We start from the raw sequence: 15,719 nt of genomic DNA on the forward strand, positions 1-15,719 counted from the left end.
CTCATACAGGCACATGGTTATTTATGAGATCAGATATGTGTCAGATTAACACAATATTAAGCCTTGAAGTGAAGAAATCCACAGGTCACTACCTAACCACTTTCAAACTCACTTCCCACGTTCAGAAGTGATAATGTCAGTACACAGAGGAGCAACTATATATTTACGATAATGGAAATATTTTAAATTTTATGAAAAGCTAACTTAAGATCAAGAGGTAGACTGCAAGCAAAAAAGGATATGAACACACATTTCCCAGACAACTATTAAAAGTCAATATGGCATTCAAATGACATTTTCACAAATAAGTTCAGAATTACTATCCTGACAAGCGGATATTGGAACAATTCTCTTAACGGTAAGACAACAATCCCAGCTCTGTAACAATCTATGATATATATCAATTAGAAAACTTTTATCAGTGTATCATTTGGGGATCACTTTTTAAAAAAATCTTGCCACTTCAAAATTGCTAATGTTACAGTTGCTTAATAAAACTCAAAATAATCTCTGTCAAAGCAGATGTGTTAAATTATTATAAAAGTAAAAAAAAAAATCACGAGCACATAACAAAATATTCTCGTTACACTCAACTCCGTAGACATATTAACCATTCTTCAGTGAAGTTCCACATCAGCCTATTTCAGAAGAACTTCTGTTCAGTGAGTTAGAGCCATCTGCTACAAAACAAGGAGAACACAATTTTCCTTTTACAAGAGCAAAACCAAAACGCACTTACCAGTATCAACAAGGCTTACATCCAACGTTTCACTAGTCAAACAGCTTCCAGTGGAAATTGTGGGAGACAAGTCACAGGGAATTCCTTGCATGAAAGCCTCTGAACCTAAGTTCGTGGATCCTTCTCTAGAAAGTACTTCCTAGGATGAAATAACCTACTTAGTACCATGTATTGGATATCTATAGCTAAAGCTTTAACCCACGTACTTTATTCTGAGCTCAGTTCAAGTGTAGAAGCCCTCATGTTTCGCACAGTCAGGCAAACACGGGTTCATCACTGCTCAGCACATTCACTCAACGTCCCAAACACATCGCTCCCACCAGCCCCCTCCCCTCCACACACACACACTCACACTCACACACTACTGCAAAGCCTCTCAGAACGGCATACAAATCATGACACCTGGAAGATTATTTTATCTTCTGGTGGTCAGATTTGGCTAATTCTCATCACGGACCTACTGCAGTACAATTGTAGATCTCAGAGGAAAATATATGCAACACATGAAAAACTCAGCAATTTTACAAGTGCTTGCAATACTGAGCCTTTTGCATACAGGAGACCAACTTAAACATTTAATTACATGAAATTAAACTAAAAATACACAAAAATATTCTATAATATTATCTTCCTTAATTTTGAGGTAAAGCTCTACAAGGTCACAACACAGAGAATGAGGGTTCTTGTACTTCCAAAATTTGACAAATTAGATGTGAACATTTCTACTCAAATTCTGAATTAGAATGTACATTAAGAAAATAAACTACAAAAATCTAATAAACTCTTCCCCTACATTTTTCATTATATGCTACCTTTTATAAATATATTTAACATACACATATAAAACATGTACATTTAAAAGTAATGTTATATATACACATTATACATAGCATTTTTAAACACAGTTTTTATCTCCTGACAAAACAATGGGATCTTTGGGTGAGGGAAATGCAGGGGATATCAGTAGTGTTGTTTTTGGTAATGCTTTTGACACTGTCTCACAATATTCTTGTATCCAAGTTTGGATGTTGCAACCTGGATGGACGGACAACGAGATGGGAAAAAACTGGCTGGATAATCAGGCTCAGAGGACAGCAGCTAAAGGGTTACGCTCTAACTGGAGGTGGGGAACAAGTGGAGTATGACAGGGCTCCTTCCTAGAACCTGTCTCTTTAACACCTTTGGCAATGACCTAGAGAAGGTGAAACCTTACTTTTGTCAAGTTTGCAGATAACACTAAGTTGGGAGAACCATCCAATACACTAAATGGCAGGGCTGACATCTAGAAGGACCTCGTGAGGTTGGCTGTACAGGACTGTTACGAAACTCAGCAAGAACAAATGCAAAGTCCAGCACCCGGGAAGGAAGCACCCCATGCATCACAGAATCATAGAATTGTTTAGGTTGGAAGAGACCTTAAAGATGATAGAGTGCAACTGTAAACCTAACATTGCCAAGTCCACCACTAAACCACTGCATCTACATGTCTCTTAAATACCTCCAGGGATGGTGACTCAACCACTTCCCTGGACAGCCTGTTCTCATGTTTGACAACCCTTTCAGTGAAGAAATTTCTCCTAATATCCCATCTAAACCTCCTCCGGCACAACTTGAGGCTGTTTCTTCTTGTCTTATCACTTGTTACTTGAGAGAAGATACTGACACCCACCTCGCTACAACCTCCTTTGAAATAGTTGTAGAGAGCGATAAGGTCTCCCCTCAGCCTCCTTTTCTCCAGGCTGAACGACTCCAGTTCCCTTAGCTGCTCCTCATAAGACTTGTGCTCTAGACCCTTCACCAGCTTTGTATCCCTTCTTCAGGCACACTCTAGCATCTCAATGTCTTTCTTGTAGTGAGAGGCCCAAAACTGAATGCAACATTCAAGGTGCAGCCTCACCAGTGCCGAGTACGGGAGGACAATCACTTCCCCAGTGCTGCTGGCTACACTATTGCTGACACAAGCCAGCCCAAGCTGGGCCCTGCCTGGGGAGCAGCCCTGTGAAAAAGGACCCAGGAGTCTCAGCAGACATCGAGCTGAGCATAAGCCCACGGTGTGCCCTGGCAGCAAAGGAGGCAACAGAATCCTGTCTATATGAACAGAAACATAGCCAGCAGATCCACCACAGTGATCACCTCTCTTTACCTGGTGCTTATTATACTGCTGCATCTACGATACTGCAGCCTCAGCTGCCAATAAGACACAGAAAGATTTCGTAACAAAATAAAGAGTGAGCTATGTTACATGGTTATTTTAATATGACTGACCGTACTATCAAGTCTGAATGATGGTCCAGAAGGCATTGTAATTCCCTTGCCAATTTCCACAGCAAGAACTGGTGAATCTTGAGCCACTTGAGAATCCCGGGACTGGGCTGCATGCAAACACAACAGAAGCAATAAGGAATTTTAAGCAGCATTCCAGTTCATAGTCAGCAATTTTTGTTTGAACACAAGATGGCACTAATACTCTACTGCTGCTGTCCTCACTGTCAGGGCACCGATTTCACCCATCCTTACCACTTTCTTCTCACCTATCACATACTGCCTGCTCCACTGTTCCACCGATTTAATTGGCAACCAGTTGTTCTTCTTGACCAGCCTTCCTGAAATATCTAACTAGCATGACTGCTCTCTGCAGAGCATGCAGGAACACCTAGAAATTCATGCTCTGGCTTTGCAGAATGAAACACAGCTTTGCTACTGTTGCTACGCTCATTTCATGGGGGTAGGGGGAATTTTTTGCCCTCTACCATTACACTGATGACAAAGAAAAGCAGATATTTTAAGTAGATTAGAGAAATCAGAAACACTGAATTACTTAATATAGCATGACTACTACCACAGAACCGAATCACCTTAACCATAGTGCTCTTACATATAAAAATAAATAAATTGGTATCTGTGCAAAAGAGGCACCACAGCAGCACCATAAAAACGCAATTTCTGTGTTCAGTGGTGACACACACCTTTAAAGTGCGACAATTCTAAGACTGTAAATTAACCGCCAAACAACTCTGAAATAAGTATTCTTATTTCCAATAATAATTTTCAAGAAAGAAGTGTTAAATATCAAATTGAAATTAAACAGTAGAAGATAAGTGGGTATGTTTACTGCCTAATCTACATGGGCTGCTACTGACAGACACATTTCAAATCCCCAGCATTTGTAAGGCTCTATACTTGGGGAGATCTCCTACCATTTTGTGAATCCCAACACTAGTTTATACTTTGTATAAACTGAAACTCAATTTCTTACTGGAAGGTGGACTCCAGTTGTTCCATTTTTCCTACTGTACAAAAAAAGGGGGAGAGGTTTCCTCTGTGAGACATCACCAGTGAAGCATCTATATGACTGAGATATGTAAGTATCAATATGAAACATTTTGAAACTCATTTCAGGGAGAGGGAAAAAAAAAAAAAAACAAACCAAAAAAAATATCTAAGGTTTCCTATAGCCACTATCATCCCGTAGTCTCTAGGAAAAGTACAAGACATAAAAGGAAATACATCTAAAATATATTTATTTGGATTAAAAGAGAAATTAACCTATTTTTAATTAATTTACTATGTTATTACATTAAATGCTAACTGACTGATCTCTAAATAAAGGGTAAAGAAATTCTCAGCTTCTTTTCCCCCCACACTCACAAATCCTTCAGAAACTTCTAGCAAGCTTGATCCTGATCATTTATGACATTTTGATCGGTAACTGAATAGAGTCATTATTAGCAAGAGTCTTCCACTCTTGCATACTCAAATAATATGAAGAGTGGAAGAACAGCAAAGAAACGCAGTACCTCAGCCTCCTGCAGAGCTGGGTCTGTTGAACAACACTATCCCAACACAGACAAAACCATAAATCTCAGAGCACAGAACACTGCTTTCTGATCCCTTTTCTACAGGCATATGACAAAAGTCTTCAGGTTCACAGTGTCATGGTTTAGCCCAGCTGGCAGCTAAGCTACCACCAGATTGCTCCTTTATTCATCCTCGTTGGTGGCGTGGAGAGGACAAAAATGTAACAAAAGGCCTGAGGGAGGTATCAGCCACCAACCACGGCCTGGGGAAAACAGACTGGGGCAGGGGGGAATAGGGGGAGTGCTGGTCAGTTCATCACATGTTGTTTCTGCTGCTCCTTCCTTAAAGGGGGATGACTCCTTACGCTCTTTCCCTGCTCCATGGGGCCTCTCCTCACGGGCAATAGTTTGCAAACTTCTCCAATGCAACTCCTTCCAGCAGGATGCAATCCTTACCCACCAGACTGCTCCTGTGCGGGCTTTTCCCACAGAGTCACAGCTTCTTAGGGCGCAGCCACCCACTCTGGTGTGGAGTCCTCCACGGACTTCGGCTACATCTCTACTTTATGGTCAGTCTCCAGCAGTATGGAGGCTCCTTCCCACGGAGACAATTCTCTACAAATTCCTTTAGGCACAGGAGTATCTGCACCAGCGTGGGGTTCTCCACGGGCTGAGGGTGGATCTCTGCTCCACGGTGAATCTCCACAGGCAGCAGGGGGGCCACCTGCCATGTCAGCACGGGCTGCAGGGGAATCTCAGCTCCAGCACAAGTCCTCCCACTCCATCTTCACGGACCTGGTGTCTGTGTAGCTGTTTCTCTCCGGTCTCAGTCCTTTCTCCACTGCAGCCACACTAGGCCAGAAGAACCTCGCCAGTCCCAGCAGGACAAACTCCGCCCAGCAGGCGTCCTGGGAATGCAGCGCTTCAGAGCTCTCCAAGCCACACCGCCACAGCCATCTCCAGTTGAGTGGTGGTGGCCCAATGTAGGCAGTCACCTACCCAGGGAGGAGAGTCAGCCCCTTTCGTCCCTCCCTCTCTTCAATGTAGGTCCAGCCCGGTTCTTTGTCCCCTTCTTAAACAGAGCATTTCCAGAAGCGCTGATTGGCTTGGCCCTGGCCAGAGGGGAGGGAGATCCAACATGGCCAGAGGCCAGACTGACCAGTTTTGGAGCTAGGGAAGCTTCTTGCATGTCCTTACAGGGGCCATCTCTGCAGCCCCTACCCTGCTACCAAAACCCCACCACGTAAACCCAGCACACACAGGAAAGATAACTTTTAAAGTCTGAGCAGAACAAGGTGGCAGAATAAGCTCCTTGGTTGGATGTGGCAGTAGAGTGACCGAGTCTAGATGCACTGCAGAAGTCTGCCCTTCTTTGGGGCAGAATATAGGAGACAGATGAGATGATCCTGAAAATGGACAAGGCCTGGAAAATTCCTTGAATCAACATGAAAACTGTAATCATGTCATCTCTTAGTATTTAAATATCTCATAGGAGGACAAAACTGCACAGTCTGAAAGATTTCTGAACTCAAAGTAAGTAATAACGAGAAGCAGTGGCTAGAAACAGCTGTGAGACATTCAGAACCTGGCAACAGACCATTTATTTTACAATTTGATAAAAAATAAAATGCTGGAACAAACTACCAAAGAATTCTCAATTTCCTGATACCTTTACATCAAGAATAGATATTATTCTGAAAGAAATTATTTTGTTTTCTAAAGGATATCAGTGTGACAGGTAGTAATTCAGGATACATAGGAGATGAGATTCAAGTATTTAATGCTCTCTTGAGTATAAATTCTATGGAGAGCTATGCTACAAATTTTTCATTACTATACTGTAATAACCTGCTTTGTCCTTGTGATATTAATACAAGGGATGAAAAGTAGCAACTTCATGCTATAAACCAAATTATTTAATTAAAAATACAACATGCTTATCTCTCATGATTTTATTTCATTAATATCCTTAAAAAAAAAAAGTATTTGATGACTCAGAGGAGGTGGTTTTATTCTTCTCTCCTCTCTCCAAAATAACAGTGCAAAGTTCTTGTTCCTCACAGCTTTCCGACACCAACATGGGACTTCCATGTTTTAACCTCCTAGCCACACTGTGACATAGAATTTTTATTTAAAGATTGAGGCTGTAATGTCTAGAATGCATTATTTTTTTAAGTTGCAGTAAAGTAGCACCAATTGTTTTAGGGTGCAATTTGAAAGACAAAAGGCTGAACAACAAACCACTCAGTGAAGACAGTATGAAAGACAGGGATTAGGCCAAATCCAATCATGCAGACAAACAAAAAAAGTTGTACTCCACACTGGTTTATCTTACCCATCACCAATTTAGCCAATTTGCCACAATAAATTATGGACAAATATTTGGGATTATTAAAAATAAGTTGAAATCTCAGGTTAGCTTGGATCACACAAAAAATAATCATGCTTGGAATAACATCTCTGTACAGGGCAGCAATACATGAAGATAATTACACCTGGGATACTGCTCAAGGGGACCGCTGAAGATGAATAAAGACAGACAAGCCTGTTGATATGTAACGAAGGAGAATTGTGAAAGAGATTCATAGATTCATAGATTTTCTAGGTTGGAAAAGACCTTAGAGATCATCGAGCCCAACCATCCCTAATCCCCATTAAACCATATCCTCAAGTAGATCATCCACCCTATTCTTAAACACATCCAGGGATGGGGACTCAACCACCTCCCTGGGCAGCCTATTCTAGTGGCTGACAACCCTTTCAGAGAAGAAATGCTTCCTAACATCCAGCCTGAATCTCCGCTAATGTATGTACCAATATGTATGATGTATGTATCAATATTTTCAGGCTGACTTCCTAAGGAAATCAGGTTTATGCCAAACTTCCTGTCTCATCTGTTAATATTCAATATTAACAATTTGCATTCTATTAGCCCCTTTTAACCAAATTGGATTAGGAAGAAAGACGACCGAGTGTCCAAAGTTCCTGACTCATCCTACATCAGTGTCATGGTAAGAGAGCAACCCCCATCTCAGCCTTACTGGTGCCACTTACTGCAACATCACTTGAACAGCTACCTGGCCTCTCTGGCTACCACCCAGCTGATCAGTTTGTGTAGCACTTGTAACCACTCAATATCGAGCATAAGGATTCACCCTCCCCTAACCAGACGTGTTTGACCTTCAGACATGTCTGTCTCTAAATTTGAGATTCAAGTTACTTTTCTTCTTCTAATAACTGGAAGAAAGAAATAAAGCTAATTATAGAAATAAAAAAGTAAAAATTGCCTTGTCTGTTATCCAAGGACAAGTCTCATATCAAAGGAAACTCACTTCTGTTGATAAAGCATTCAAGCAGATTTATCAAGTTTATCTTTTTAAAACTTATGTAACTTTTTCCTTTGTATCTTTAACATTTTATTTTGAAAAAGCGTATGAGCAGTGATTAATAGGATTTCTGTACACCTAGTGGTTCTGTAATCACAAAAGCAGTACAACTCAAATTGTAAAGCTTTACTTGTTGTAAAGCTTTACATTATTTGACTGAAGGTTGAAACCACCAGGAACATAACTTCAAAGAATAAGGTCAAAAATCACATGTACAAAGCACTCATTTGCTCTCACCTTTAGAAATATAATTACATCTTGAAAACATGAGAAAACTGCAAACATGTTCTAGTAAGAAGTAGCAAAAAAAAAATTAAAAAAAAAATTAAAATTAATTAAAAAAAGCTCAGAGGTACTAGCATAAGTAACAACTCAAAACGCACCTTAAGTTTCCCCTTCAGAAATTTTACATTTAACACAGACTATAGATTTTCTTACTGAAGTTACTGCACTAGTTACCGAGAGTACCAGAGTGCTTCACAGACTTCCAATTACAAAGATACTGTTGACAGTTTTGGTAGCTGAGCTCCTCAACGGGATGATCCTCTTAAATATATAATCACAGAAAGCTTTGCTTTTTTTTTTTTTTAACAAATATAGATGATCACATGATGTTTTCTAATCCTCTTCCATAAACCATTGCACTGTTCATACATAATACTAAGGTAAAAAGACACTACACTAAGATATTTCACATTAATTTGACAATGGCTGATCAAGCAATGCTTCTACAACTTCGAAAATACAAGCCTTTTCTTTGAATATTGTTAAAAGAGACAAAATTCTTTAGTGATAATTTAAGTTTAAACACAGGTATATTTCAAAAAGAGCATTCTGAGAATTAAGGAAACAGTTGAAAGAAAAATGAGCTTATATGTACTTATTCAAAACAACTTTAATTCCTAGTAAACCCCGACTGAATTGAAAAGGATGTCTCAACACAAACTAAATGAAAAGTTCTCTTGAGATTTGGGGCAGCTGTGAAATTTCTAGCAAAACCAGGAGGTGCATACTACATAGCTGTATTGCGCGGAAAGAGGTACATATAATGTAGCAAAGTTGCTGAAAACTCCTTGGCAGCTCTCCTAATGTATTTATTTTTTATGGATACTGAAAGCTGTACTGAACCATGAGATGCTGTCGCCCTGTAATAAGCTTCAAATTGCTTTAGCCAATGTCTTGGAAACTTTGTGTAACAGTTCCCAGCAAGCCAGGCATAGGATCCTTGCATTTAGAGACAATAACCTGCATTTCAGTCTGAAGGAAATTTAAAGAGAAGCAAGTGCATTGTAGCTGGAAGTACTGAAGCCTTTGAGTTAACATTATTCCAACACTGGAGAGACAAGCTCAAATCGAATAGGCAGGGAAAAACAGTAGGAATTAAAAACCTTGACATCCACTTGTCAGTCCAATCTCTTGAAAAGCTTCTTAGTAACCCGCTTGCTTTGTTTACCTAAGATTAGTCACCTCTGTCCTTTTTCGAGCCAGTTAAGCTACCCTTAACACACTTAGTGGGTTTTGACAACCTTGTAACAAAATTATTTTGAACATTCAAGCACCACTTCATAACAAAAAACAACTTTTTTTTTTAATAATGAAAACAACCTGGATTAATTTGTGGAATCAAACTGTCACATATGGACACAGTCTATCCTCAAAGGTGTGATCTCTAATAAAAGCTCTTCATAGATGAACAGAAAAGATCAGATTAAAGTAGTCCTCAATTTATTGCACTATTTTTATCTCTATCATAATAGCTGATTCTCTCAAAGCTGTTCCTTTGAGCTAAGGATAACACTCAGCCTTCTATTTGTTTGCTTCGACTGTATTTTTAAGCAATTTCTTAGATCCACTGATCTTTCAGTGTACACCTATATTAGCATGTTAACACTCCAGAGTTCTTTTTAAGCATTAATTTCCTTTGTGTCAATACAAGGAATCACTGGGTACTGAATCGGACACGTCACTGGCTTGCTCAAACCAGGTTCCCATCCCGTAAAGCTGCAAACCTGAACAGTCCACAGTCTAGGCAGAAGATACCTCCCTCAGGAGAAAGACACACCATGCATGCATGGGATTCTGCTGGTAAGGGCAGGGCAATCAGGCAGTACAAAAAGTTTCTTTACAGATAATTCTAGAAGGTACAGACACTAAGCACATGCCTTGGATGAGAAACTGTTGACTAGCAATGAAGTTTACTGCAGTGCGGACTTGTGGTACTAGAATGGTAATGGATCACAAAAAAAAAAGATTAAAACTCAGTCATTCTGAGACAAATGCTTATTGAAACACCCTTTTTTACACTTAAACAGTGTAAATAGCACGGCATGTTCTTTGACAAGAACACATGCTACAAATAAACAGCAGTAAAATTAATAGTGCTGAATGGTATTCACATAATTCCTTGAAGGAAGAGGATTTCCTCACCTGAATCACACGAAGTTTCAGCAGTCATCACCAGCACCTCTTGTAATACTCTGCTTGACTTTTTACTTGGCCTTGGACTTCCATCAGAGGTTTGTTCCTCGTAGTTTGTCATGCTTGAAGGTAACCTGCATTCTTCATGAAGAGCATGACTGTAACGTTTCATATACTCAGACTCACCAGCGGCTGAACTGGAAGGAGATTCTCCACCAACAGAATCTGGTTTATCTGAAATTAAAGCACTTGTAATCACTTTAGGTACAGAACTGCAGTGATTTGCATTTCATGAACAACATGAAGATGCACAACCTATTCTACAGAAACAGCCTGCTGAATTCGTACAGCGCTCCATTTTACCAAAGCTGGCCAGATCAGGTCAGCAAAAACCTTTGCACCATGCAGTTTATGGATTATACAGGTTGACAGATAATACAGGTCACAGACTTCTCAAAAAATAATTCCTTACTCAACTAAAAATATCTCTATCAAAAAAATTCAAACAAATTTTTCCACATAGCAAATCTACCAAAGCTTTCAGTAATTCTTCCAAATCCAGAGGCAATATAATTCTCTGCTCTGGCTTAAATATTTCTTCTCTCCAGCTCACCCCACACAACAGCCCTTTTTGCCCATCCAATCCAAAAAAACCCTCAAGTCCAACTTCTTCCTACCTACCCTGCTCAATGGTTAGACAACCTAAGAATAAGTGACCTGTGGATCATAACGGGATCACACAGCAAACGAATATTCCCTACTCTAGAATTTCACTGGATAACATTACATCAAACTTTTTTGGTACGTACTTTGTTTTTTAATCTTTTTTTTTAAAAATTAAGATGTGTAACACTAAGTGAAGTGCTTTTGAGAATATAAATATATTCTTCAATCAAAATCTTTACCAACAAGACTTGTTGCCTAACCAAGATAGCAGATTAGGCCAACAAGAATTATTCTGCATAGATTGATAGCTTGATGCTGACCAGCATTAATTACTTTTCTTTAATGAAAAAATGTCCCATTATCAGCTGTTTGAATTCAATATTTCATTATTTCACTATTTTGCTCAAGATGAATGCTCTGAATTTTTTTTCTACAGTGTTTTGTAATTGAAAAAAACTAAAAAAACCATCTGAAAAATCTCTGTACAGACTTGATACTAACTCCTTATTTACAAGGTTTCACGCTCACTTTCTTGGTATGCTCAAAAGCCAAACCTTTAAGCACCATGAAGATGGTTCTCTTTACAATTATTGTGCAATTGTCCATTAACACAGACCTTGCCCAACAGAAAAATCAACAGGGAATTTAAGTCATGGAATTACGGTGAATTTTCTTTTCTTGGTGAATTTTTGTTTCAATTATGTTTTTCTAGACAGACATTGACAGGATAAGCTTTCTCAACCATAACTCACTTTTCTATTATGTAAATTATACCTTAAAAAAAGGCAACAGTATCACCTATGCCATGCAGAGGGACCTCGACAGGCTGGAGAGGTGGGCCTGTGAGAACCTCATGAAGTTCAACAAGGCCAAGTGCAAGGGCCTGCACGTGGGTCGGGGCAATCCCAAGCACAAGTACAGGCTGGGCGGAGAATGGATTGAGAGCAGCCCTGAGGAAAAGGACTTGGGAGTGCTGGTGGATGAGAAGCTCAACATGAGCCGGCAATGTGCGCTGGCAGCCCAGAAAGCCAACTGTATCCTGGGCTGCATCCAAAGCAGCATGGCCAGCAGGTCGAGAGGGGTGATTCTGCCCCTCTACTCAGCTCTCGTGAGACCCCACCTGGAATACTGTGTTCAGCTCCGGAGTCCCCAGCACAAGAAGGACATGGAGCTGCTGGAGCAGGTCCAGAGGAGGGCCACGACGATGATTCAAGGGCTGGGGCACCTCTGCTATGAAAACAGGCTGAGAGAGTTGGGGCTGTTCAGCCTGGAGAAGAGAAGGCTCCAGGGTCATCTTATTGCAGCCTTCCAGTACTTAAGGGAGGCCTACAGGAAAGCTGGAGAGGGACTTTTTACACGGGCATGTAGTGATAGGACAAGGGACAATGGCTTTAAACTGAAAGAGGGGAGATTTAGATTGAATATAAGGAAGAAATTCTTCACTCCGAGGGTGGTGACGCACTGGAACAGGTTGCCCAGAGAAGTTGTAGATACCCCATCACTGGAAGTGTTCAGGGCCAGGTTGGATGAGGCTTTGGGCAACCTGGTGTAGTGGAGGGTTTCCCTGCCCATGGCAGGGGGGTTGGAACTAGATGATCTTTGGGGTCCCTTCCAACTCTAACCATTCTATGATTCTATTATTTCATAATTAACCATCTCAAAGACTCTTCAAAAATAATAATTTTCTCCAATCTATATTTCTCAGGAACAGCAGCATTTATTATATATTTTATATCCATATATAAATATATATTTTATTTTCTTTTTTACCTGCAAAAGAAACTTTGCAGCTCTTCGGTGTGTCTGCCTCTGGTATAACACTAAGTTCATGTTGTTCCAAATCAAGCCCTAACTTGACTTTTGTCACAGGTGGTTTGGAAGGTTTCCATTTCTGTTCTCTATACAAAACTTTCTCAGACTGTTCTGTAAAACAAAGTTTTCCATGTTGCAACAGTATATGTATATACATATATATAAAAAATACATATATATGTATCTATCAAACTAACTTGGGGAGAGGGAAGAGAATTCCTATCTCAGCTGCAAATGAGAAAAAATATAATGAAAAATACTATACAGCCTTACCTGTTTGCTCAGCTGCACCAATGCACTGTGAAATCATTTCACTTCTGTGAAATTTACTCCTGCCACAATTCTCTTGCTGGTAGTTTTCTGAGAGTTGGAAAAAGTCAGTCCTACTAATCCAGTCAGGCTTTTGTGCCTCTGTAATTTCTTTGTTCGTGCACATATGTCTCACCTTAAAGGAAGGAGGGAGAAGGCGGGCGGGAGGCAACTGCATATAAGATTATATTTATACTTATTTATCAAACCAGCATTTTCTTGTTTGTGTATTCCATGCAGGACAATATTGTGCACTTTGAGAAAGCAGTTCAAGTATGCAAGATATTGGACAGACTTCCTTCGCTTACAGAAACATTTGGACATATAGGTATTTTGTTTAGCTCTACAAACCTAATGTGCTAAACCAAAACTATTTACATTTTCAAGGTCTTTGTTAGATTATACCAGAATACTCAGCATTTTTAACACGAACAATTCCCAAAAAATCTGCTTTTACTTTTTCAGCTCCTGAATTCAGGAACTTTAGCTGTTGGACTCTAGGCAACAGTTATTTTTCTAAGATGGCTTCTGTTTTGGGTTTGTTGGGGTTTTTTTGGTTTGTTTTTGTCATTTTTTTTTTTTTGGGGGGGTGGGGTGGGGTGTTTTTTTAAAAAGAATGGTAAAAGGAGCTTCTTTAGAAACTCAAAAACAAACTTGAATTTTTCTTCTGTTACACAAAACCAAGCAAAATTACAAGTCAAGAGTGTAAACACCAAACCCATTTCCTAACGGGTACACATAAAGAGACAGACTTGAAAAAATAATGTATTCATAATATCTATGACATCATTTGAGGTGCTGCTTAAGTATTTTTAATACAAGAGCCATATTGCAGATACAGCTGCACTTCTAGAGCTGAAGAAAACTACACCAGCAGATATTTCAGACAACATAACTATTTCAATAGGCATTATGTTCAAAGACTAAGCACAGAAGTTCATACTATTTCTGTTAGACTGAACAAAACGGTGCTCTTGAGGCTTACAGAAAAGAACTACTGATTACAAACCACAAGTCCTAATCAAAATTTTCATTATAGTAAATCACCTAAAACTATCAACACTCCATGGGACACTTTGCTAATTGGTAGCATTCACTCTTAAGTTTGATCACCTACTAGATGACTTACCATGCAAAGCATTTATAAGGCTTACCTGCTTGTTCAGAAATTCTTTCAAAGCCTCTTGCTGTCTCTGCATCTGTTCCTTCAATTTATCTTGCTTCTGTAAAAGCAGTTGTTCTTGTATTTTCTGTCTAGAAAGAAGAGCTTCTCTTTGTGCATCTAGCTGCTCTTGCAATTCTTTCAAATACTTTTGCTGAGCTTGGATGCTTTCTGACGAGGCCAACACTCTGTCCCTTAAATTTAGTATACCAGAATAATTTAACAAAGATGCATCTCCTGGTTTTGATAAAAAGAATTCCTCAACACCCTGGGTTTTAGATTCTTCATGAGATAAAGCCACGGGTTCAGAAAGATTGAGGGGTTGATCAAGGCTTGTTTTGATGGTGGTCCCTGTAGATCCCTGCTGATGCACTGAAGAATCAACTGGGGCTGCCTCAACTACATGAGATCCCCTTGATGCTGGCATGAGGAGCATCTGAAGCGGACGCTCTTCTCCAGCCTCTGTCTCTGTTTGATGGTTAGACATCTTCCGAGATGACTCTTTGAAGTGCATCGTTTTTGAAGGCTCAGAGAAATCTTCTGCAGGCAAAACAAATCTAACGTGTTGTACGCGTGCTTCTGGTTGAGTTCTTACTGCAGTGGCCTCTTTCATGACTAACCCTGATGGTAACTGGAACTGAGATGGTTCTCTGACATGGTTATTGGAGGTTTCCAGCATTCCCACCTGTTCCTGTGAATGACAGCCACACAGCAAGCGAAACCCTCCATGCTTCGATTTCGGTGTTTCTAAAAACTGTACATGTTTGCCAGGACAAACATTACGCATTTGCTCTTCATGTTTCTGTGAAGATGGTTTTTCCAACATACGTGAAGTTCCTGAAAACACAGGTAGTGACCGTGCGTACTCTTGTGCATGAACTTCTTCAGACAGCTGGTACTGCCTTGGTTGCACTCTTTGCCTCTGTAGAATTCGTTCTGAGACAGGCTTCAAAGTAACTGATTTCGTTTCTACAGAGCTCCGAAGTGTTGCAGAAGTAGACAAGTATCTTTGCTTCAATTTATTCTGATACTCCTGTAGATGCTTTCTAGCTTCTTCAATGGTCTGTTTGTGCAGCCTGAACAGAACAAAAACATGAATCTTGCCAGAGTGGTGCAAAGATAAACATCAATTTCAATATTCAGAGCAATTCAAGTTATTTTGAAACAGGCAACTCAGACATCCATAGGTAAAGGAATTTACCTATTTTGCTGTAGAAGGCGCTGCTGATAATTACGAATCATCTGTAAATGGCTATCTTCCCTAGGACTCCTGGTTTCTGATACAGTAGTATTTCCAGTCTAATCAAAATAAGATAATTGTAAGTGCATATATACAAATAACTCACAGAAAACTATTAAAACAACCACCTTAAGCTGTATGTTCCATCTCCTAAGTTTACAGAAGCCACTCTGTACCACTCTTTGAAGTC

General features: G+C 39.8%; 1 protein-coding gene and 1 non-coding gene across 8 annotated transcripts in view; both read right to left on the bottom strand.

Annotated features, from left to right (window-relative positions):
* Positions 1–15,719, bottom strand: part of CEP295 (centrosomal protein 295) — a 46,433-nt gene that overhangs the window by 11,211 nt on the left and 19,503 nt on the right. For 6 of the 7 annotated variants that reach the window (XM_086621909.1, XM_086621925.1, XM_086621952.1 and 3 more), the window contains 7 exons: positions 15,491–15,588; positions 14,282–15,365; positions 13,092–13,263; positions 12,777–12,929; positions 10,350–10,574; positions 3,005–3,111; positions 740–878 (listed from right to left, as the gene is read on the bottom strand). In XM_086621909.1, the coding sequence (XP_086478035.1) occupies positions 740–878; positions 3,005–3,111; positions 10,350–10,574; positions 12,777–12,929; positions 13,092–13,263; positions 14,282–15,365; positions 15,491–15,588 (1,978 nt within the window). Of the gene's footprint in view, positions 1–739; positions 879–2,882; positions 2,889–3,000; positions 3,112–10,349; positions 10,575–12,776; positions 12,930–13,091; positions 13,264–14,281; positions 15,366–15,490; positions 15,589–15,719 lie in introns of all 7 variants that reach the window. The other variant, XM_086621935.1, reaches the window with a different exon arrangement.
* LOC147529474 (small nucleolar RNA U2-19) lies at positions 1,114–1,197 on the bottom strand. Its single transcript, XR_015222693.1, has one exon. It is a non-coding gene; the product is annotated as a small nucleolar RNA U2-19 (small nucleolar RNA).

Source organism: Tauraco erythrolophus, chromosome 1 (assembly GCF_009769465.1).
Source record: "Tauraco erythrolophus isolate bTauEry1 chromosome 1, bTauEry1.pri, whole genome shotgun sequence".
Taxonomy (NCBI): domain Eukaryota; kingdom Metazoa; phylum Chordata; class Aves; order Musophagiformes; family Musophagidae; genus Tauraco; species Tauraco erythrolophus.